Raw genomic sequence first — 24,013 nt, forward strand, 5'->3', positions numbered from 1 at the left:
TGATAGGCAGATATACTTGACTGTGTGAGGTGTCACTAAGTGTGTTGCTTTTTTACCCTTAGTCTGTTCTATTTTGAAATTCACGAAACAAACATACTGACATACATATAATTATTTTTTTAATGTTAGATTTTCTTGCTGTTCCGTCAGGGTTAGCTATGGCTGCATCTATTGCAGGCATAAGATGTGCAGCTGTTGTAGTATGCAGCTTGGTGTAGGTTTCCAGGCTGGATAGCACAGCACTGAGAATGGTGCAGGGAGCTGATTGTCCCACCATGCCATGAGCTGATGTGGCTTCACTGAGTGCTGTGTGCAGTTTGGGGTACCACACTGTACAAAGGACATCAGACTATTAGAGTGAGTCCAGGGGAAGGAGATCAAAGTGGTGAAAATTCTCAAGGGCAAGACTTATGAGTAGTGGCTGAAGTCGCTTGGCTTATCCTGGTTGGAGAAGAGAAGGCAGAGGGGTGACCTCACTGCAGTCCACAACTTCCTCACTGGCACAGGGAGGTGGGCTGGGGAGCTTCAGATGGGACATTATGAAAAGGCTTTCCAACTAGAGGGTGGTTGTTCAGTGGAACAGTCTCCCCAGAGAACTGGACACAGCACCAAGCCTGTTCCAGGAGCATCTGGATAATGCTCACAGTGATATGGTTCAGTTGTAGGCAGTCCTTTGAGGAGCAGGGAGCTGGAGTCCATGCTCCTTATGGATCCCTTCCAACTCAACATATTCTATGATTCTGTATGTTATACATTTTGCTGAGAGCTGTGCTGCTGTGACTACATTGTTAGAGCCCAGGCAGCAAGTTCATGTAAAGTTGAAGAATGTTTATGTGGGATTCAATACAGCAGTAACTACATGATAAGCATCTCAATTTTTCTATTACCATTATGTTACACTTCATTAGAGTTGGATCTTTCATTTTTCTCAGACAATTTCAGTAATGAATGATGACACAGATGATGTAAATGGTGTAATTCTGTTGATTTCAATTTAGTGCCATCTGCGTACAGACCCCAGGCTTATTGTGGTCCTGTCACATCTCCTCTCTTTTGGTCCCTTGTTGATGTTGATATTGTGTCTTATATTTATACATAACTTGTGAGCACTTAGTGTGCCATTCATCTTCAGACAGTTTACATGTGTTAATTAACGAATATGCTCAGCACCTCTGGGCTGTAGATAATTTGTTATTTTTATTAGCTGTTCCCTTAATGAATCTGTGACATTAGTACAGATTTTTTGAACACAAAGAGGCATAAATAACACCTAATTGAGAATTTTAGGAAACAAAAGTCTCAAAATGAAATCACTTTATGATACTTGAATATTATTTAACATTGCCTTTGACAGCAAAAGTCTTGGTAAAATAAAATAAGTTGGAAGTGTCATTTGGATTGTCAAGTGTCAAGTATCCACCCAATTTTCGTAGAAAACAAATATTTAGTATAATAATAGCTAATAATAATTAATTTTTATTAAAATATTTAAGAAAATATTGTAATAATATTTTATTTTAAAAAAACTGTAATATTTTCAGACATTCAATATTTGTTCAAAAGCTGTGAATATAATTCACTTTGCTAGAAAAGTTTTGAAAATTAGTAATTCTAATGCCTATTTGTGTTTTATTTGTATTCTATTTGTATCCTTATTGCAACCATAATTGCCTATTTGTATTTTTTACCAAAAAGATTTGTCTTTTCTCCATCACAAATTTCTAATCCATGAGCTCTGACAACAGTCTTTACAGAGAAAATTATTTTTTGAGGAATTAAGGGAACAAATAGGCAAAAAATATTGGACTGAGGAGTTAAGTAACTTGTTTTTGTGCAGTGATGGCTAAGGGTTAGTGTAAAAAAAAAAACCTAACTTCTTTGCAGAAGCTTAAATTATAGAAGACCAACAGAAATTACAGGTTAAACTGAAACAATGAAGATTAATTGAATAAAGAAATAGAGGGGAAAGCTGTAATCAACTTCCTAGATGAGTTCCTCAAGCCTTAGTACTGGGGAAGACCTTTAATATCTTCACTAGTGGCTTTGGCATAGAGAACAAGAAAGCTGTAATTAAATACATTGGCCACAAAAAGTTGGATACTTATCAGCACAGGGGAGCAATGGGATACTGCACAATAGAGAACCAGATGACCTTCTGAACTCCCGTAGTGAAAATGAGTGCGATAAAACACCTAAGTGTAAAACCAGGAATTTAAGAACTAATAAGGTTTTGTTCTCTGAACTGCAGGCCAGGGCCTCTTGTGTGGCTCAGTCTTGATCAACAGTCCTGAATTCTGCTTTCCATAGCAGGGTAACTGAGTCCAAGCTGCTTATTAGGAGCAGTTTTTGCTCCATGCTGTTCTCCTACACTGTGTGCTGGCATTGTCTGGGAGATACTGGTTAGCAAAGGCCTGACTGTGCCAGGAAGCATAAGAATGAGCAGGAATCCTGGGCCAGCACCTGGCTCTGTGACAGGGTTATGTCTTGCTAGTATAGGCATAGTCTCAAAGGGCAAAATCTATTTGGTCTTGAAAAATGAAAGCAGAGAGGGTATGTGATTGGTTATTGTAAAAACATCAGGCAGCAACCACTGAGGAGAGAAAGGAGCTATTTACATTTAATGGCAATACTGGTAAAAGAATAAATAGCAATAAACTAGTTTGGAATATGTGAGCACTGGAAATTGAAAGGCATTCTTTCCATTGTAGCTGTAGGACTTGGGAAAGTGTTTTGACAGATTTTGGGCTCATTATTCTTACTTAACTTTAAGAAAATTTATTATGTTATGAAGTTTAAAAAAAAAATTATTTTCTTTGAACCAGCAGGCAACTGGAAGCAATCCATGAGGTTTCTTCCTATCCAGTATACTTAATGAGCTTAAGTTTACTAAGAAAACTGCAGGAGCTGTGTGCTCGGTTCTTTTGCTTTTCTGAGACTGTTACAAATCTGAAAGTTTGGTAAACATGTAGCTTGGTCAACTGTACATTCTCAGTATATTAAGTAATTATTCAAATTTCCAAGGTTAAAGATATCCTCTGTGAACCATGTTGTAAACTTTGTTCACTTAGAGCAGGTTTATTTCATACCAAACTTAGTGCACTTACTTAATAAACCCTCACAGCCCTCTGGAGCTCTGTGTAGGTTTATGGATTCCATTTTGGAAGCAGTGCAGCTGTATTTGTTGAGACATAATACTGACCGGTTTGTGCTACGTCCAAAGCACACCACATGTCACAATAGCCATTTTCTCACTGGAAGGCTGTACACCATTCTAGTTCTTCATGATGTCATGAAAGCTCATGAAGGAGCTAAGTATGGTCAATATGGCACTGTGTAGAAATTATGCACTGTCTTCATTGGCATGGACTGGACAGTTCTGAGTTGTGCCTGTGCCATAATGAAAAACAAATTATTGCCTTTACAGATCTTCAAGAATATCAGATATTTTATACATTAACTTCTTCATTTTATACAATGTGTTTTAGGAAGGATGTGCTTTGGCTTTTATTAACCCAGCTAGATTAGTGTTCTAACAGTTTCTAGTCCTACTGTGCATGTAGATGGGTTGAAAAAATGTATGAACAAAATTACTAGTATATGTCTTAAAGATAGTAAAAGAGTGATACGAAAGAGATACACTGTCCATTAAGACAAAGTCACCATTAGTACAAAAGAGTATAGCTTTTAAAAATTGTAGTCACATAATTTTCTCTTCTGCTTGAAAGATAGTGTCATGTAAATATATATACACTGCATCACATGCATGCACAAGATGTGATATGCTTATTTCACTATGACTTTGTTGTTTATGGCCATTATAACTTTTCATACATAATGTATCCATTCACTACAAAGTCAAGAGCAAATATAATCACTCCCCCAGTACAAAGAATTTTTGTAGTGCAAATACACATATCCCTTAAAATATATGTAAAGGTATTTGTCTCATACTAGTATTATAAACTTTCCCACTTTTCTTAGCTGGTATTGGAATTCTTGTGATATTTAATACAATTTTGAGGGATAGATATCCATTTCTCATTATAGATATAAGACAAATATTCTAGCAGTTTTGACATTCAGCCAAACTGATTGTAACATGAAAGTCAGTACCATAGCACAGACTAGTGGCATAGCAAAATATTGAAAAAACAGGTAATCTTTATCAACTTTTATCAAAGTCATGAATTCAGAGATTAACTTTGCTCATGCAATGTACCTCACTGACTAAATGCGTTAATGGAACAGAAGGAAATGAAAAGGGGACTTGTCTGTACAGTCAGAACAGTAAAATGAAATGGAAGATTTTCTGTTTCATTAAAGTTATAACCAGACTCTGCTGCTTACAGTGTATGACCATAAAGATTTATTCCAATAAATCTAAAATAATGATTTTGTGTCTTTAAAATAGATCTTAGCAGCTGCAAAAGATGCATCTGTATTCTGGACCCAAACCTCTAGAATTATGTCTCTATAGAGAAATCCTACAGACATTGCAAAAGGTTCTGTGTTTTCCAAAAATATAAATGTTGGCTATGGATAGCACATGCTATATATAAGTCTTCCACACTCTTAGACACTTCCATTAGAAAGGGATACCCAGAAAGCCAACCCAGAAATTTTTAAAGGAAACACCTTATAGAAAACAGCACAAATTTTCCCTCACCAGTAGTGGAAATCAGTACTCTTGGCTGTAAGAGAGAACACAGACTTCAGATGGGGAGAGCAAAAGGGAACTATTATTTCTGTAATGAAAACATGAGACATGTTTTGGTAGTGTATAGAACCAAGTAGGCAAGATTTTATATTTTAGCTAACTTCTATAAGTCTTCCAGTCTGATTTGAGGAAGATTGAATTCTAAATAATAAGTAGGGTACTAAAAAGTTTTACTTCTGACAGGGACAACTAATAATGTTGTTATTTTACTGAAAAATTTTGGGAGAACTTAATGTAATCTGAAAAAAACCCAATAACCAGAAAAGCAGTTCCATGTAATTTTCTGGGGAGATGATGTTCAAAGGGATCCTCACAGTCCCAAACCCAAGACAGTCACTTATTAAAATCATAGTACTTTGGAAAAAATGTTACATTTCAAATAGGCAAGATGAAGAAAGATTAGCAGAAACAGGGACTAGAGGTAAGGAAGATACCATTGACCCCTACTGAGACTGGGTCTGTGTTCCCTGAAAATGGACAGATTTGCTACAGTAAATTGTAGTTTCCATGACTGCGCAGAGGAAGGTGACTCATGTTACATAGTGGCAGTGCTGGTTTGGCAGTGTCTATTCCACACTGGCATGTGGACTCTTTTGGGTGGTGACCAGTGACAGGATAAGGAGCAATGGCCACAAACTAAAATACAAGAAGTTCCACCTCAGCATGAGGAAGAGTTTATTAACATTGAGGGTGGCAAAGCAGTGGAAGAGGCTGCCCAGGGATGTCGCTCCCTCTCTGGAGGCATTCCAAACCCACCTGGACACGTTCCTGTGTCACCTGCTCCAGATGACCCTGCCTTGGCAGAGGGGCAGATCTGGATGATCTCCAGAGGTTCCTTCCAACCCTAATGATTCTGGGTATCTGTCATCAAAGTGACTAATGGAGAGATGTACTACATCCCTGAAGAAACTTCCTTAGTACAGGGGGGCTTCAAACATTGCTCTGCTTCATGATGTAATGAAGTTTTGTACCGGTGAAATTACGGGGAAAAAATAAAAGGACAAGCAGTAATGTGTTTGCAATCATGATTAGTTACCTTGATGACCAAGCAGGGTTTTTCTACTCTTCCTTTTGTCTCCTATTTCTTTTCAGTGCTGTAGTCTTGTTACCTTATATAATTTTAAAAGAATTGTATCCTACATGAAATATGAGAGCCAAAAACCCCAACATAAACATGTGAAATTTGCTTAAGACTACTAGCAGCAAGCACAGCAGTTAATATAATGCTAATATATATTAGATTCTTCTGCCAAGCAGGTGAACTCTAATAGATTTGGTGGAATACTATGCAAGCATTGCACTACAATTTTTCACCTCAGCACACCTTTAATTTGAAGTAATGTTCTAAAGGCTGATGAGGATTTGTTGTAATCATTTCTTAGGTTGTAGTGTCAAAGCTATCAAACTCAAGCTTATGCATAATCAAATATATTGAGCCTTTTAATATCATCTTAAATAAAATAAGGTTTTTATTTTCTTCTCAGGATTTACTGTTAGACCATCTATAACTGTACTTAGAGGAACAGTGAGTGATGTTTTTTAAGGTAGCTGTCTTTTCACACTGTCTATCTGAAAATACTAAAATGTGTCCTACTATATCCTTTTATTAAAATGTTTTGTTTTCACTTGAAATATTTGCAGATGTAATTTACTGATAAATATATTTCCCATTTATTGTGGTATGTCAAATATGTTTTGAAGAATTTTATCTAAGAACAAAAAATGTTAATATATTTTTTAGGACAGTACAAAGAAGTGATTGTTTTGTGCATTATTTATTTCTGATATGTAGATGTGAAATTGCTGATTCCTGTAGGTTTTGCAGAATTTGTTTTATGGGCCCATGTAATAATAAGTGCTAATAATATGTGATGAAAGCTGCTGGACAGTGTTGGAAGTGGGAGCATGTTAAGAATAATCTTGCCAAAAATAGTGAAGAAATCAAAAATGAGTTAGAACTTATTAGTTCACTGTATAGAACTAACCTTTGAGAATGGAAAGCAGATGGAAGGTTTAAGATCAATTTGTCTAATCCAAATTTGGAACACTTCTTTTCAGTGTTGTATATTTAAAAAAAATATTATTTGAAAGAATGGATGTAGGAGATAATGCGAAAATGTCGGTATGTTTAGTGCATTGTTTTCAGCAATGAAAAGTTGCTTTGAACTTCAGCAATGCCTCTTGCATGCACTAGGTGGAGTTTCAGCCTTTGCTATGGAAAAGTGCCACTAGCCCCTGAGGTTCTAGTTTTGAGCTAGTACTTAGCGTTGGAGAGGAGATTCTTTCCCATATTTTCCTTTTCAAATTGGCAGTGTTCTCGTGTGGAGGATTGACGCCCACAAATTTCAACACTGATTTTTGTGTACCAAATGTGCTCATGACTGTTTTTAGGAGGGCGGTTAGGAGAGTTGCAAATGTGTGTAATTGATAGTGTGCCTACTCTGGAGTGCAGATTTCTATGTAAGGGGTTAGTCTTTTTTAATTTCAGTTTTAGAAGGGAAAATTCTGTTTTCTTCTCCCAGGTTTGCCAAAATGCATGTATTGAGCATGCAGACCACTCGTGTGGTCTTTGCTTCTCTGCAGTGCTGCTGTCCCAGTCCCAGTAATCGCTCTGGCCTGCAGGGACTTGGCAGGGCCAGAGCTGCTCTGCATGTGTGTGAGCTGCTGAGCACTGTGTCCCAGCACCTGGGGGCAGGAGGAGAAATCCTGTCCAGGAACATGCCACCGTGCCGTCTGTGCTCTTACGACACCATCTTACAAGTGTGTCTGTATGTAATTGAGAGGTCTGCACTATAAATTACCAGTATTTTTTAAACTGCAAGAATGCTTCTACATGCTGCAGTAAGATGGGGAAGGCAATTTTGTCCAGTGCTATTTGAGGGCTTGTAATTTTTGTGCTCACTGAAAGTACAAACATTTCTGTCTATGTGACAGTTCCCATTCTTCCCACTGTGTGTGATTATTTGAAGCTAAAATTTTGTTAGGGTCAACACTATGATATCCTGCATGTTGAAGTTATGTTGGAAATAAGGCTTCATCAGAAGTGTGACCTGTAATTATCATTAAACACTCCTAGAAAAGCAGAAAAAAAAAATCTGCAAAATTCATACATCTCTGCATTTTAAATGCCATGCGTTTGATATTTTTTTTTTTCAATCTGAAATACCCTAAATAAACTTTTCAGGAATCAGGTTAGGTCAGGAGTGCTCTTCCTGATTCTACTCTTAGAGGAGGGGATAGGAAATAATTTTATTTCAGAGGGAACTCTTATTCTGTTGGGTACAGGAGAATAATACTGGTCATCCTGGAGTCCATTGTCTGGGGACAAAATTTTGACTGTCAGCCAAGGAAAAAGTTGCCCAAGTGTTTTGGCTGTAGTATCTAGCTTTTGTGATATTTTAACATCTACTAAAAGAAGTGAAAATAGCAAGTGAGAACTTGGGGGGATTTTATCTCATTGTCATTCAAGTTGTTATATATTTGTATACTTACATAATTGTATCACATCTGGTCCTTTCATTGCTCTGACACATACATGGAAAGTTTAGGACTACTTTCAGCTGTGTACAGACCTAGCAGAAATATTAAAATCTTTTAATTGCTATTGATGAAATAGGGCAAAATTACTTCTGTCTTGGGTTCTGAAATTTCACTTTGCTGCTTTCTCATGTACTTCCTAGCTTAATTAGCAAAGGTAAAACAGACCTGTTCTTAAATATGTCTTTGAATGATGTCCAGGACTGAAGCATACACAGTTTTGTCCTTTGAATGTCGTCTAAGGACATCAAATGTACCTGAGAGAGCAAGCTGCTTCTTGGGGAGTCTCTCTTTTTTGCCCTCAGTGCTTTGGTGGTTTGTTCTGTGTTGTTGATGTATGCAGACATGAGTTCTCATAAATGTTAAGAGCCCTATAAAAAGATAAGAAGGAGGTTTTCTAGGATGGGGCATACCACCACCATTAAATGGGCAAGTGATGCCTCCTTTTCCTGCCCCAGCCCAAGAGTTTGAGAATGAGGCAGTTGGTGACTGTAGTTTGAGTATGAGCCTTGCATCCAAATAACCTTCTATATGAAGCTCTCATTGAAAGATTTTTTGTGAGACTTGACTAGAGAGCATGGCCCAAATTATCTATTAGAAAACAGCCCGGAGAATGAAAGCAAGATACTGATGGCAATTTCTGAAACCTTTTCTGGGGGGCTGAGCTAGATGTATGGTGGAGGTAGAAACTACATCTTCCATGTGATTCCATGGAGCTGGCTGCATTTAAAAGAGTGATGAAGATTGATGTAAGACTTTTCATGTCCTAAACTCTAAACTATTGAAAAAAAGTGAGCTTGCTGCAGGATTAGAACTGGAGACATAACTAGATTGAAGGCTGAGCATAGACATTCAAGGAATATATAGTAAAAATGGTACAATTTTGTCTATGAACTTAAACAAAAATAGATAAAGGGAAGAGAAAGAAAAGGAAGCTAAGGCTTAAGAAAAATGAAGATTAAAGAGTGAAGGAGGAAACTTGCAGTGAATTAATACTGTCTAGAATCCAAATTTTAAGGTAACACAATAATCAGTTTGAATGTGTTCATGGCTGGTGTGTTGTATTTGATTCACTGCATTCCGATTTATTCTCATATAACATAATAACTCAATGTTATTATGAAATTAACTTACAGGTAGTTGGTGTTGATTTCCTGAACTGCCATGTGACTAGGGTAATCAGATACAAAAGCTTTGCAAAGAAGTACATTTTAGTATGTTAAAAAACCTCATTACTATATGCAGGATCACACAACTGGGAAACTGCAATAATTTTAATAATTTAGTAAGTATATAGTGAAAGCTAAATTGTGGGTGTGAAGTGGATGGACACACCACCTTATACATTGTGTTATTTTAGTTATAAAATGGCTTTAATTTAAAGTTGCTATGAAATTGTAGTCACTTTTTGAAGTCAGCATCTTCATGTAAGCATTGGATATAGACCACCATGGACAAAAATTAGCATAGCATTTTGGCGAGTTATAAAATTACTTGTTTGCAACAGAAGATGGCCATTTCTAAAGTTCCTTATTCTTAGTGAAAGAATTAAAATGGATTAAAAGTTTAATGATTTTTAAAATTCATTTTTTCTCTCATCCTCAAATTATAGTGCTGATTTGCAAAGCTTATATTTATTAACATTGGAACCTCAGTATTAGAACCTTTTCATTTATATAGCTACTATCTTTTTTCTTTGTATTAAAAATAATGAAAAAAAACTACTAAAATTATTTTTGTTTGTATTTTTTTCCAGAACTAGTTACTTCAAGGTTGTACAGACATATTTTATTGTATTGTAGCTAAGATATTGTAATTTTAAAAGAATTAAAACCATAGTCTTTCTGCCTTTGGAAATGGTAACAGTCAGTTGATGTGTGCTTGCTGGAAACGTTGTATACAGTGTTTACAAGCTAACATTTACATTTTACATTTAAATATGTCTGAACAGGTGATGTGGGTATGTAACTTGTGCCGAAAACAACAAGAAATCCTCACAAAATCAGGAGCCTGGTTCTATAACAGCGGGTCACACGCACCACAGCAGCCAGACCAAGAAGGAATCAGAGCTCTGAGGAACGAGGAAGCACCTCAAGAGAAAAAAGCAAAACTGCAGGAGCATCCGCAGTACCAGGGACCATCAGGTGACATATCCACACAAGCTTTGGACAAAAACAGATCTCAAGGGCTCACAAGGCAAGACTCAATTAAGAATGGTTCAACAGTAAAGCATCCAGTAACAAGTGACACATCAGACAGGTAAGAAAGTATTTAATGATTATCCTGGTATTATTTGATGAATTTGGGCTACAAATTTGCTTTTATCTTTTACAATTTTGTCTTATTTTTATTGTGTAGCCTATAAAATACATACTGGGCATTTTGAAGAGCACTGAGAAGCCTTTTATTGATTGCAGATGGTCATATCCAGTGTGTACTCTTCATTCCTTCTCACTGAAAATAAAGGCAATGAGACAGTTGCAGTGTGACAGAGTTTGTCCATGTGCTTGCAACTTTGTCAGATTACAGTAACTGTGCTGTGCAGAATGTTACAGTATTTCTTTTGTGGCCACTGTAGCAAATCCAAAATAGGACTCAAAAAGGCAGATTAATGGAAGACAGCATCTGTTCAGACTACTGAATTAAGACATCTGGTTGTACTTGCAGTACATAGTATTGAGGATGGTGAAATCTTTGTGTAATGACTTGAGTCTTTTCATGGTTTCTCAGTTTCTTGCTGTTAGCTACTGTCATATGTCTAAATATTTTTTTCCTTCCCTGGTTTACATTAGTGTTACTGTGTTGTTTGAAACTGTAATTCTATCAGTGCTAATGTAGTTAAGAGTTGGTTTAGCCAGAGACTGGAGCAGGAACTTCCCTCTCTTTTTCTTGATGTGATTATTCCAAAAGGCACCAGACAGCTCTCAACCCCAGTGGCTATGTTTTACAGGAACACAAAAATAAAAATTGTTTCATTGAATGAATTTAAATTTTTCATAAATAACACTGCTATAGAACTTTAAATATGGTGGGAAGGGAAAGATGAGAGTGTGGTTGTTCAGGTGTTTCCATGGAAATGATATCCTCATGCGCGTGTGAGAGACCTCCAGCTGGAATTTGGCAGCCAGAGCAATATGATCTGGCAGCTTTTCTCTGCTGCCCAGATATGACATCATTACAGCATTTATTCTGCGAGCTTGGAACAAGTTACACATATATAGTATCTTTTACATTTAGTATAAGGAAAATAGTTTCCGTTTTTCTTCACATCTTGTATTCCCCCATATTTTATTTCCTATTTTCGGTCTTACATGAGAGCCAATTGAATGTAATGAATCTAACCTTTTTTGTTTAACTTATTCTGCCTATTGCTGTTTGCTCTGATTTCGGCTGTTGGCTTCAGTACTTAGTTGTCCTGAGTGCTCCTCAGTTACATGTACAGTGTCTGAAAAACACAGCTGGCACCCTAACCTGACATTAGGGAGCAGGAGTGACAGACTGATTCTCTTGTGGTTCATTTTTTCCCACTGATTTTGCCAGGAAATTTGTATCATAGATAATGTGATAATAGAAAAATCCCAAACCCTTGTTAGCAGCAGCATTTTAACTCTAAAAGTGTTTTTATATTATATGCATGCAGAAATATGGAGGGAGAGAATGATACATAAATAAATATATAATTGAAATATGCAATATGCATTTACCCTAAGTAGAGTTAAATGATAAACATGGACAGTATAAAGTAATATTTTCCTACAGGAAGAATGTAGGCTTTGTGCCTGAAATCAGAACTATTTTGCTGATTGTGATCACTTCTACTTGATATATTATTTAAGTTCAGATAGTTTTTTCAGTCATTAGCCTCTTTGTGTTTTATTTGGAAAATAATACTGATGTTCCCTAATTAACATATATGAGTATGCTTTGAATATGATATATATTATATAGTACTGAAGAATAGAGGGTCTTCTGAATAATTTTATTCCCTCATGTTCCTCATATAGACTTTTTTTTCTGGACCTAATGAAAAAGATTCCTCTATGATGCCCATTCAAGTCTTACTGGTCAAATGGACTTTTAGAGGAGAATATCAACAGCTCTGAGAAAGACTACCCCAGAATTCAACTAGGTACCTGTAAAAACTGAGCAACTAACTAGTATGTTAGACCATTTGTCTGCATGAAGGAATTCTTTGAGAAAAACATGGCCATTCAAAATGTCCAAAATAATAAGGAAATATACAAAAAAGTCTCAAGTATTTAGAAGTGGCTGTTGCTTGCCTTGCACAATCACAATAATGGAAGTAAGTAGAAAGTGAGAACTATATTTTCTGTCTTATTTTTCATCAGAAGGACATTAGTTTTGACACAAAAAATAATTTAAAATGTTAAAAACAATAACCACTTGTCAAAAGAAAGTTATTGCTAAGGCTTTATACATTTGGGTTGTGATTTGAATAGAAAGGTAAAATATATTCTTTTTGTCAAAGGTTTTTAGTTCTTTCTGTAGCTTCCATGGGTGTTGCAGCAATGCTTAGAAGTTCTTTAAATCAAGTATCATATATCTTATCTTGGTCATCTGGAGACATGCTGGTCACAGAGTAAAGGGCAACATTCAGTCCTTTAATCTCAAGATCATCAATGTCCTTTCTGTCTCATTCCTTACCATGTCTTTTCTGGTTGTGTTTTTTTGTTTTTTCATCCTTGAGTAGGATGGAAAGTAGGACTGATGAGTAGGACTCACCATATTTTTTTTCCTGTTTTCTTTATTAGTATTATTCTTCATTAAAATTTTATTGTTTCAACCATTAGACTAGTATTCTATTTCCTTGATGTAAGCAACAGTCCCATTTGCAATTGATAGATCCCAGCCTGTTTAGACAGGTAGATAGGTACTTATTTATAAATCTTCTCTGACTGATCTGTAATTTTTTGCCTGAAGAAGCCTGGGATGATTTTGGATTGCACATTCTCCAAGAACATGTTTTTTATATTGTATCCATTACAGAAAAAAGTAAAATGTAAAAAAAAAAAAAAATAAAAATGTTCAGAAGTAAGTTGTACTTAACAAGAGCAGAACAGTTTTTCATTACTTTTTTTTTTTCTAGTTCATATAATAGAATCACAGCATGACTTAGACTGCAACCTTAAAATCATCTAGATCCACCTCACCTGCCATGGTCAAGGACATCTTTCACTGGACCACTGCTTAAAGCCCCATCCAGCCTGGCCTTGAACATTTCCAGAGATGGGGCCATCCACAGCTTTTCTGGATAACCTGTTCCTGTGCTGCACTACTCTCATAGTACAGATTTTCTTCCTTTTATCTAGCCTAAATCTACCCTCTTTCAGTTTAAATTCCTTACCACAGTATTTACATTCTGGCCCATGGTGCTTTTACTGACTTTTATATAGTAAACCTGTGGGTAGGGCAGGGGCAGCAGGCACACGTGTATGATTCACTAAATGACCATGGTGTGTTTGACATAGTTTGAGGTGAGACCAATGTAATTTGTCCCACATGGGGGTTTTGTGCTAAGCAGAGTTGAACTGTGATCATGTGTAGTGGTTTTCACAGACTTAACCTTGTGTGCATGTTGTATGAATGCTGATACAGTGTAACATTTGATTCCCTGAAAACTGCAAAATGATGTGAATCCAAGAAATGTGAAATATTATTTTAAGTAAACCATAGACTCAGAAGGTCTATTTTGAGGTCTGCTGAGCACAGATGGTAGATTTGTAGCTGCAGTTCTTTGATTTGCAGATTCACGTTAATTCTGGATTAGGCAAAGAGGTCTGATTTTATTTTATTTTCATCAAGATCTTTCATGTAGTCTATTGTTCCCAAGATCTACACTACTCATCATACAATATGTGTTTTATTTCTAGCAGAAAAATCATTTAAACAGACATAATATTTTTTTTTTCAGTCATTCTGCAGGAGGCAATCAGCTCGTGAAATGGTTGGTTTCTTCATTCCAAGCCCATGTTTATATTGTCCTATTAAAATGTGTACAACATCCTAACATTAAAATCTGGGAAACAAGGAACCTAATGCTGATATGAAGCTTTTTTTTATTTGTCATTCTCTTTGCCTGAATTATTGGATCTTTATGCTTAGCTTTTAAAATAATTATTTTTCTTGCTCTCAGTACGATCCATTGTAAAGCCATTTCAGTAATTTTCCACATATGAACTCAGTGTTTTAAACGGTAAATATTTTGTGACATTCCAGAGGTGTTGCTTCACAAACCTTTATTGTGTACATATACATAGCTCTCTAAAAGTAGTAAACGACTCATGCATCTTCCCAAAGCAAGGTTACAATGACACAGCTATTAATATATATCTGTTATGTAGTTCAGGTAGATGTGAATTTTTGAGGGTTTAAAAAAATTATTATTATTTTCCCTAATCTGTATTTTATTAATCCAAAATATTCTTCAAAATTTGAAAATGATGACTTTAATTTCACAATATATGTTTTCTCATTAGTGGAAGAAAAACTTCCTCAAGGATATTTTTCATGAGATTCAATGAAAAAAAAGAAAATGAAAATATTGTGAGAATGTTAATTTTCATGTGTTATGAGTCAATTTATTCCTGCTATATCTATCAGAGGTTGAGCCTTGTCACAAAGAGAGAATTGGTTCTTGGTATAGGAAAAGATCATGATGTGTAAGCTCATGATCTGAAGGAAGACTAATAAATAAAGCTGCCTGAACCCTTTTCAGATTAACTGTAAGGATATGAGATTAAATCATAAAAACCAGAACGAAAACAACAAATTGAGAGAGTGAGCAGCTGCAGAGTTGCACAACAGCGGTATTTATTTTCCAGGCCAGCAGACACAGTAAAGATATATCCTACTTCCCTCTCCCTTGTTTTCTCCTTTCAGAGATACATATGTATTTGGGGGTTTATTTTCTATCAACCCTCTTACTTTGGAAAAAAAAGAGGATTTTTAGGGTGGTTTCCCGTAGGCTTGGAGAATACATTTTATTCTGAGTAAGAAATGCAAACAAGAGGCTACTTGGGTCTAAAGATGCAGGATTTGTGCATGTATTCTTTATGAAATGTGTACATGTGCTTCCCACATATAAAGGCTTTATTCTGTTGTGTCACCAAATAGCAGTAGCATTGAAAGTGGTTTCCTGTGTCCCTTTCATTCCATTCTTGGGAGGGATGCCAGTATGAGCTGGCAGTGTAGGATCTGTCTTTTGGGACTGCAGTTGGGGATGTCAGGGTGTGAACAGAGAGGAAAAAAGAGACCAAAACAAGAGAGAAAAGGAGGAGACAGGAAAAAGCAGGCATAAGTGAGACGAGAAACATGAAAGAGCAGCATGAATTTAAAAATGAAAATGTGAGTCCATCTGTTTCATGTTTATATCTTTTTAAACTGATTCTTCTTTAATTGCTGGATCATGAACAACTGACACTGAGAACAGCACTGATGGTAGTTTATTGCAATTTAAAATATGACAGTGTAACATTAAAGTCAGTCAATTATACTTATTTTGGAAAAGCTGAAAACTACCCGTTTCTTGAGATTATCACTATTTCTCTGCTGCAACACTTATGACACATCACTGTAGTGCAACCTCTGGTTTTGATTGTTTCTATTTCTGAGTACCTGATTTGATAGATTTCTAGGCCAGATGTGTTAAAACCCCTTCACTTGGACCCGTGGAGACTAAGCATGTTTGACAGCAAAGTATTTTACCTGATTCTCAAGTAAAATAGAGGTATTTTAACTTTTTTTTTTACCCATTTCTGAGATATTTAAATACAGTGAGAAATATTAAAATAATTATGTAGAGAAAGTATTTAAATTGTGTTGGTATTCAAGAGTCAGACTGATAAAGCTGTGTGCAGATTTTTTCATGCTCAGACAACAGTGTCTCTAAACTTTTTAGAATTCTTTATGTAAGGCATAAAAATATGATTTTTTTTAACATTTTTGACCACCACAGTGGCAAAACCCCACAATTGTTGAGAAGCATAATGATATTCTTTCAGTTAATGAATAAATCTAATACTCCATTCAAGAAATTTGCAGGTTGAGTTTAAAATAGAATCAGTATTCTTTTCCATGCATGACTGCAAAGGCCTCACAATGACTTTCCTTGGTGCTTGAATGGGATGCAAAGGGCTTTGGAGGTACTCTACAGTAGAATATTTAACATTTTTATTAAGTACTGACTGCAGCTAACATTTATGACACTAAATGTAGTTTTGCTTTTAACTAAAATGACACTGTAAAAAAGCAATATCAGAAAAAAATGAGGGTAGCAGCATTTATAAATTATTTCTTAAAATTAATAAGGCCAGTACCTTTCTGGGTTGAGCAGATCTTGAAGTGCAGTTTTGTTGACCTTGCATAAACTTGAATGCTAGAGTGCACTGTGTGCTCATAATCCTTAGTTGTACTGTCCTCTGTTCTTTGGAGGCTAAGTTCTCTTAAGAAGTATAAATAACAGATTTTTTAAAATTTCATATTTTAAAAGAAATGGTGTGTAAGGGTGAATAAGATACATCTGTGGAGTGTAGCTGATGGAAATTTCTGACATTTGGTGAAGAGCTCTGCTAAGTCAAGTTTATTGTTTCTAGCAGCCAAGTAATTTTGGGATCTACAGGAAGCAATTAAATGAATGGCTTTTGTTTTCATATTTTTTACCATAGCTATATAGACTGAAATAAAATAAAAAAGTGAGACTGCATGCAAATGATCTGGTGTAAATGGACAGGTGCAAATTCTTTGGCTTTTCCTTTGTGTTTCTAGAAGTCACAAATGATAAAGAAATCAATTCTGTAGTGCAATTTAGTTGTCACTTATCTTTTGCATGGTAAGATTAAAAATTTGAGTAACTGTCAATCTATCTTTTTAAGTCAGAGTTGAGGAAAAAATGTAACAATATTGAATGTAATAGGGCCAGGGTGACCATATTTTTATAATTCAAAGTTACATTATTAAGCAATAAGATTTTCTTTCTACCTTTTCTTTAACACAATTATTCTGTTTCATTTTCTGCCCTTCTTCAAGACAAATCCTTTCATCCCTTTGCCTACTCTGGAATATCCTTATATAATTATTTATTTAGTTAGTTATTTTATTAACTCATTTTTCTGTATATCACTGTCTCTTTTCCACCAGCATGAGAAACAAAACCAAATTCTGGCCAGACATTGAAAGTGGTTTCAAAGATATACCCATGATCTTTTTTCACCTAGAGACATTCTTTTCTTCTCTAAGCCACTTCTTTTACTTTCCCCATGATGTAGTTCCCTTCTTTTCCTCACTTTACAAGCAATAATTCTGCAACCATTCCTAAGTGTCCTTTCAGTTTTGTGGTGAGCAAATTGGACACTTTTCTCCCAAGCTTTGAGAAATCTTAATTTTGTGCCTTTCAGAAAAAAAAGAGCTCTCTACATTCTTTACTAACCAGAATAAAGATAGCCACAGACATTTTAAGGGAATAGTTGCAGCAAAGTAGTGCAGTACAATGTCATTTCAAGTTAAGTCGGAAATGTAGGTGACCTGAAGTCAGTGACTCTTAAAGTGGTGTTCTAAAATCCAAGGTAATATCTGTATATGATATGCAGTGGGTTGTGTATACATGTGACTTGTTCTGACTTCCTGCACTATGCAGCTCTGTTCCCTGTAACCATGCCCTGGTGTTTTTAGAAAATGACATCATCAAGTGCCCAGTTCTGCAGCACTGAGCTTCCTGAAAATGCTATTAGGGACCTCAGAAAGTGTAGCATCTTCACAGAATATCAAGAGGTTAAGTTGCTCCAAACACAGTTTTCTGAATTTCTGCTCCACTGTTTTGTCAGCTGGTATTATATGCTTGAACTGGCCCCTAGATGTAATTTGTCTGCCTAAGCAAGTTTCTGTTATGCAGCGTGTAATAGGACGAACCATGAACTTCACTGCAGAAGCCCCATTTTCTTTGTAAAAAGAAAATGGCAAGAAGAAGAGTTCTTATGGTAAGATTGTGATAGAAAGAAATACATTTTAACTGCAAGAGGTTACATTTGTAATAACTTTGTGAAAATGCTGGACTTTAAATTAAAGTTCTTGATGTTCATTTAAAAAAAATTTAAAATACCTAGCAAGGCCAAGGAGATTAAAGCAAAAACATCTGATTTGCTTTATAATGCCAAATAAATTGGTAAGCCTCAGAAGGACATTGCATTCTAAAGTTCCAAATCAGTGCACAAACCCAATTTTTTTTAAGAGGTAGATTAATTTTAATTGAATCTTTTTGACTCTGCCATGAGGTGCTGGGCTGACAAAAAATGACCTGCTTGAGTTGCATCTTTGTGCTGCAGTTAGAACTGTGAAAAATATTTAAGCTAGAAGAGAAATCAAAATTAGTTCAAGAATCTCAACCCTTGAATATAAGAAATTTGACAACTCAAAGGTTAGTTCAGTAATTCCACCTCCTCACTAGGATGAGATAATTGCATTTTATTCCTAAAATAGGCATGTAGTGATTAATCTTCCTGTACCATTTATTAACAATGTCTAGAACAAAAATGTATTCTTGAAAGAAACCAAATTTAACTTGGATATGCATTTCTTATAAAACAATGTATAATTTGGTTGCTTCTTGTGTCTCAAGTACATACAATGAAGACTGAAGAATTGACTTTCATTTATAAAATATATATCAATATTTGAAGCAATAAATTTGATCTTCTGAATAAAATAAAATTGAAGTAAAGTATAATTTAATTTCTACTCAGCAGATTTTTTAATGTAGACATTCTTTCCAAAATTAGAAAGTCAGTTCTAAAGACCCTGAGAGCCAGGGTAAGAAGGAAAAGAGGAAGATATGTCACTTAAATAATGGAAAAGATAGGAATATTTTGTAGATGGGACTCAAACTCTCTAACTTTGGATATTAAGTGCAGTACTAATAGTGCCTCAATTTTTAAAAAAAATTGTTTTGGATGGTGATAAACTGCATTGCAGTAATGATTGATGCACTAACATAGATCTGGATCATTTTCACCTACTTTACTTCTTTGCTCCTCCTTCAAGTAATTAAGAGCATATATAAGAATGTTTGTGTCCTTTTGGTAGATAGTCCCAAAAGCTGTCAATTGTTTTTGGTGTTAAGGTTAGCAAAGCTAACCAAACAATGAGATTTTGCTCAAGACAAGGATTTGAAATTTCATTCTCTATGTGGCATACAGATATTTCTTTCAGGAGCACTTTTTTTTCTGTCTGCAAATGAGATTTATTTAGAAAGTTATTCTGTGGTATGTCACCAAGTATCATGAAGCTGTACAGTTACAACAATCAATTATGAAATTAACCCTAACTCCCTTCCCAAGTGGCCAATGATGCCTTTATTCCACTAAAATAGAACTCCTGTATTAAATGGAAATCTTTCCAAAGTAAAATATTTACACAGTCTTAATGCTTATAAAATCCATGACACTGTAAAAGGAAATGAATTCCAGAAGTGTGTGATAATCAGGAAAATATTCTTCTGGTATTCCAATCAGCTGAATATAGGAGCACCCCAGGAGACCATAATGACATGAAAGGAAGATAAATTAGTCTCTTTGAACTCATCCCCAAGATATGGAAGGCTCAAATTTTTAACCAGTGGACCGAGCAGCAAAAATTAATAAACAATCTAGTGCAAAGATGTGTTATCATAGCTTCTGTTAAACTAAATGAAAACACTGATTTTAATCTTACTGTCATTTGGACAATGATCTGTCTTTTAGTTTGCACATATATTAGTCTTTGTTTCCAACACAGATCACCTGGATACATTGATACCCAACATAAGTTTGGACCTTTAAGGACCAAATCAGTCATCTGAAAGTAGAGATATGGCAATAAATCCCAAGATATTTTCCAACTGAAAAAAAAAGTAATTTCTAAAATTTCTAAAATTAATTAAACTCCCAAATTCATTGTGAATGAGAGACCATTTCTGCAATGTATAGCTAGCATGGATTTCAAGATCAGTGTAATTGCTATTTTCTTTACATAACAAGAAACTTTATGATCAGCCCCACTTAATGATCAGTTCACCAAAAAAGCGCATGTGTAAAGGACGTCGTAACTGTGGTAACTGTGTCTTTCATGAAGAAAACATTATCTCTTTATCTGAGTGTATATATTGGAATAATTTCTGTTGGGGGCATTTACATAATTGATAATCATCGTTGGACTGTTGTAGGATTTATTTTTTGCTGACTGTTTGCTTAAATGTCTATAACTTGGAGAATAAGGGATATAAGTACAAACTGCCTGTGAGCACTGAAGAAATTAACTTGCACCTTGAATACCTTATCCTGAAATGGAGAGGAAAGACAGGTATCTGCAAACTGTTAGTGAGTGTATTTTCATGTTTAGCTTTTAGTATTTTACATTATTAATCATGCATAATACTTTTTTAGTAGTATTTAAATCACCTTTTGTGTTTTTGAAAGGTGAAAAATGATCACTTTTTATAAAATTGAAGAACAGAAATCTCTTCTGTAGCAGATGAAGTTTTCAGTGCACTGTTTCAAAAATCAATCAAATCTCTGTTCTAAGCCAGCAGTTCTTGTCTTGTGAGACACATCTCATCGGTGAACCATCCAGAACTGCAAATGAAGCATAAAGCAGGATTCTTGTACTATAATGAGGTGCAAGGAAATATCAATTGATTGTAAATCAGCTAAAGGTAAAATTGGTTGAAATATGCTATTCTAAACCACATGTTCTACAAGGTGCAGCAAGTCCTGAATATTGAGCTTTTGCATCCTTGTGTATTACACAGACTTCTCTACTTCTTCAACCAGTGTTCAGAAAATTTGGTGTTCCTGTTGGATAAAGGAGCTATTCCTTTAGCCAGGGGAATGAGGTCTCAGTTAGATCTTTTCTAACTCTGATTCTTCCACCTTAATAGTACTCCTTTAATACATTTAGAAATATTATTTATATATTATATACTATTATATACTACATGTATGGACATGGACAAATGTATACCTTCACGCTAAAAGGTTAGGATGCCTAGCCATTTCAGTAAACTATCAGAACTCTAGGAAAGCAGAGAACTGATTATGGGACCATCATTTGATCCAGAGTTTCAAGAAATTTATTTTGTGGAGATGTATTTCTCCTGTAGGAAGCTGACCAGCTCTGCAGAAATGAATGAAATTAGTAGCATTTATGAATTATTTTAGTACAAAAATACATGCTCTTAGCACATGCTCTTGCAGTTGAAGTAGTGATTTGTACATTTATTAGAAAGATAGATTAGTTTTCTTGTTTGCCAAATGCAATTTCTGCCTCAGTAGCTCTTTATATAAATTATGTCTTAGGTCAGGATTGTGGTTGAAAAACCCCATTTCCCTAGATCTGAAGTCTTCTTTTTTTGTATGTGACATCTGCTATCAATAGTTTTGCTAGAAACCGTGAAGATCTCTAAAATACCTGTGTTATATGTGGGGAAAATGCATGAGTTAGAAAAAGGAAGAGAATGCACACACTTGGATTTTTTCAGGTATGGTGTCAGAACACAGCTAAGGCAGGAACTGGAAAGTGTTCTCAGATCTAGCAATAGAAATGAAACCACAGATTTATATTCCTGCCTCCTATATAAAGTAATTAGACAAGCACAAGAACATGTCATTAAATCTGTTTTTGGGTGCTCATGCAATTTTGAGTCACATGATTTTTTCCCCCCTACATATTCCTCTTTCTTTCCGTTAATTATACAGGAAGGAAAAGGTGGTTAGCTTTTCAAACTACACTCCTTAGTCATCTACATTTAGGTGGGATGAATCTGGGTGTCTTTGTTGTTAAGGTCAAACAATCTAAATTCAACCTCTGAATTTACCTAAAATCAGTACCACCTTCATTTATAAACATAGACTTCCCTAAGCAAGGAATACTTAGAAAAGCCCAGAATTGGCAAGTGAGGTAGAAGAAGGCACTGGAATTTTATTGCAGACCAAGCAAGTTGTATATACTGTGTAATATTCAGAAGGAAAAAGATGTGGGAAATAATTAAAATTTTACATAATACATTTTAGATAATTATTTGCAACCATTCCATGCCTTGTCATATTTAAATAAAATTTCCCATATTGCCTTTCAGCTAATGCATTAAAGAGAATTCTGCAGAGGGGTTTGAGAAGCCATAATCTATACTGAGCTAAGGAAATGAAACAATAAGTCAAAGTTATTCATGTTAAAGATGTCTTAAAAATAATTATACTCGGAAGTATATCCAGTTGGGAGGCATACTTATTAATTTCAAGAATTAGTACTGTTGTGGTATAGTCTATCATAATAAATAACAATAAGTTTTCAAATTATAATTTTTCTATTTCCTTTGTCTAATTTGTTTGGTTTTTTTCCCTGTCTTACTCATCCTCAAATGCGCAATTTGTGCGTGGTCAGTGCCAGTTTTTGTATGTGTCCATACCAGCCCTAACAGTAGGATTTCCCAAGTGAACATATGGCACATTTCCTAATATCTGTGTAAGGAATAAAGTTAGACCTACCATTGTGTTATCTGAGTTTTAAAAAATGTAGAATTATTTTATCAGTAAAAGAATTTATTGTATGTCATCTGACATTTAACTTTCACAAGTATTTATTTTTTCATTTCACAGATTTAAAATTTCTTTAAAAAGAAACTGACAAAAAATACAAAATATAAGCTTCCAAGTATTTTATTTGTAGAATATAATCTTTCCTAAGCAGTAAGTATGCAGGCAAAATATCATGTTTAACTTGTTTGCCACTTTTTAGGTAGTTTTAAATCTGTCCTGATCAGTGGATGATGATTATTTCTTTTATTTACTTAGACCATGATGAAATGCAGGGAAATGAGTTGTTAGGAAGTCCAAAGCTCATCTGGAATTTCCCGTCAAGACGTAGCTTTTTGGGCTGATGTACTTTGTACTCCTTGACTTCCCTGAGAATCTATAGATGTCAAGGTTAGTTTTGTCTTTTATTAAAAAGTAGGCAGTTGTCTACCTTTTTTCCTGTGTGTTGAAGACATAAGTATAAGAATTTCTGGAGATGGGAATATCCAGATACCTGTAAAAGTGCTAAAGGTAAACTGACAGCTTATTATATCCTCAGTGTAAGTAGGTTAATGAGAGCATCCTCTTTACCATTTTGAATATTGTTGTACTCACTGGGCGAGTTCGTGACTGAGGAGCAGAGCACAGACTGCTTCCACTGGCACTAGAGCAGTTCAATATCTGGAAACGTGCTAGAGGCGCAGTGTTGAACTGTGCTTTTGGGCCTTAATCCAAAGACTGTTGGCATGCAGTGTTATCCCTGATTTCACTGGAATTAGACTACTTAAACACTTGATGCTACAAGGAATGTATTTCAACAGACTTTGGAATGGCAAAGTTCTAGTATCCTACACAGCAAATAGGATAAGGGCTTACGGTCCACACCTCCAATGTGGACCAATGACATTACTCTTACCTGCAACCTTAGTCACATCACTTAATCTTCATATCCTAAAGCATTTAATAGAGAATATGCTTACAAGGCTTGTAATAATTAACTGTTTTTGAAGCTTATTCTAAGGATAAATTATTATTATTTCATTGTTCGATATTACTGCTGGTGGAACAGGAGATAAACTTTTGTGAGTCCTTTGTGCATGGGATGCCTGTAACATCAAGTCTGATAGAAAATGAAGAAGAGGGAGTCAAATACACCTGGGAGGCAGTTCCATGAGCTCCAGAATCAGTACAGCCTATAATG

At 35.3% G+C, this 24,013-nt stretch overlaps 1 protein-coding gene across 25 annotated transcripts in view; it reads left to right on the plus strand.

Moving 5' to 3' along the window:
* The window catches only part of RIMS2 (regulating synaptic membrane exocytosis 2), a 447,198-nt gene that overhangs the window by 102,005 nt on the left and 321,180 nt on the right, over positions 1 to 24,013 (plus strand). For 23 of the 25 annotated variants that reach the window (XM_053972036.1, XM_053972112.1, XM_053972077.1 and 20 more), the window contains one exon: positions 10,206 to 10,513. In XM_053972036.1, the coding sequence (XP_053828011.1) occupies positions 10,206 to 10,513 (308 nt within the window). Of the gene's footprint in view, positions 1 to 10,205; positions 10,514 to 10,612; positions 10,700 to 12,258; positions 12,378 to 24,013 lie in introns of those variants that run through there. The other 2 variants (XM_053972275.1, XM_053972285.1) reach the window with 2 other exon arrangements.

This window comes from Vidua macroura, chromosome 1 (assembly GCF_024509145.1).
Source record: "Vidua macroura isolate BioBank_ID:100142 chromosome 1, ASM2450914v1, whole genome shotgun sequence".
NCBI lineage: Eukaryota > Metazoa > Chordata > Aves > Passeriformes > Viduidae > Vidua > Vidua macroura.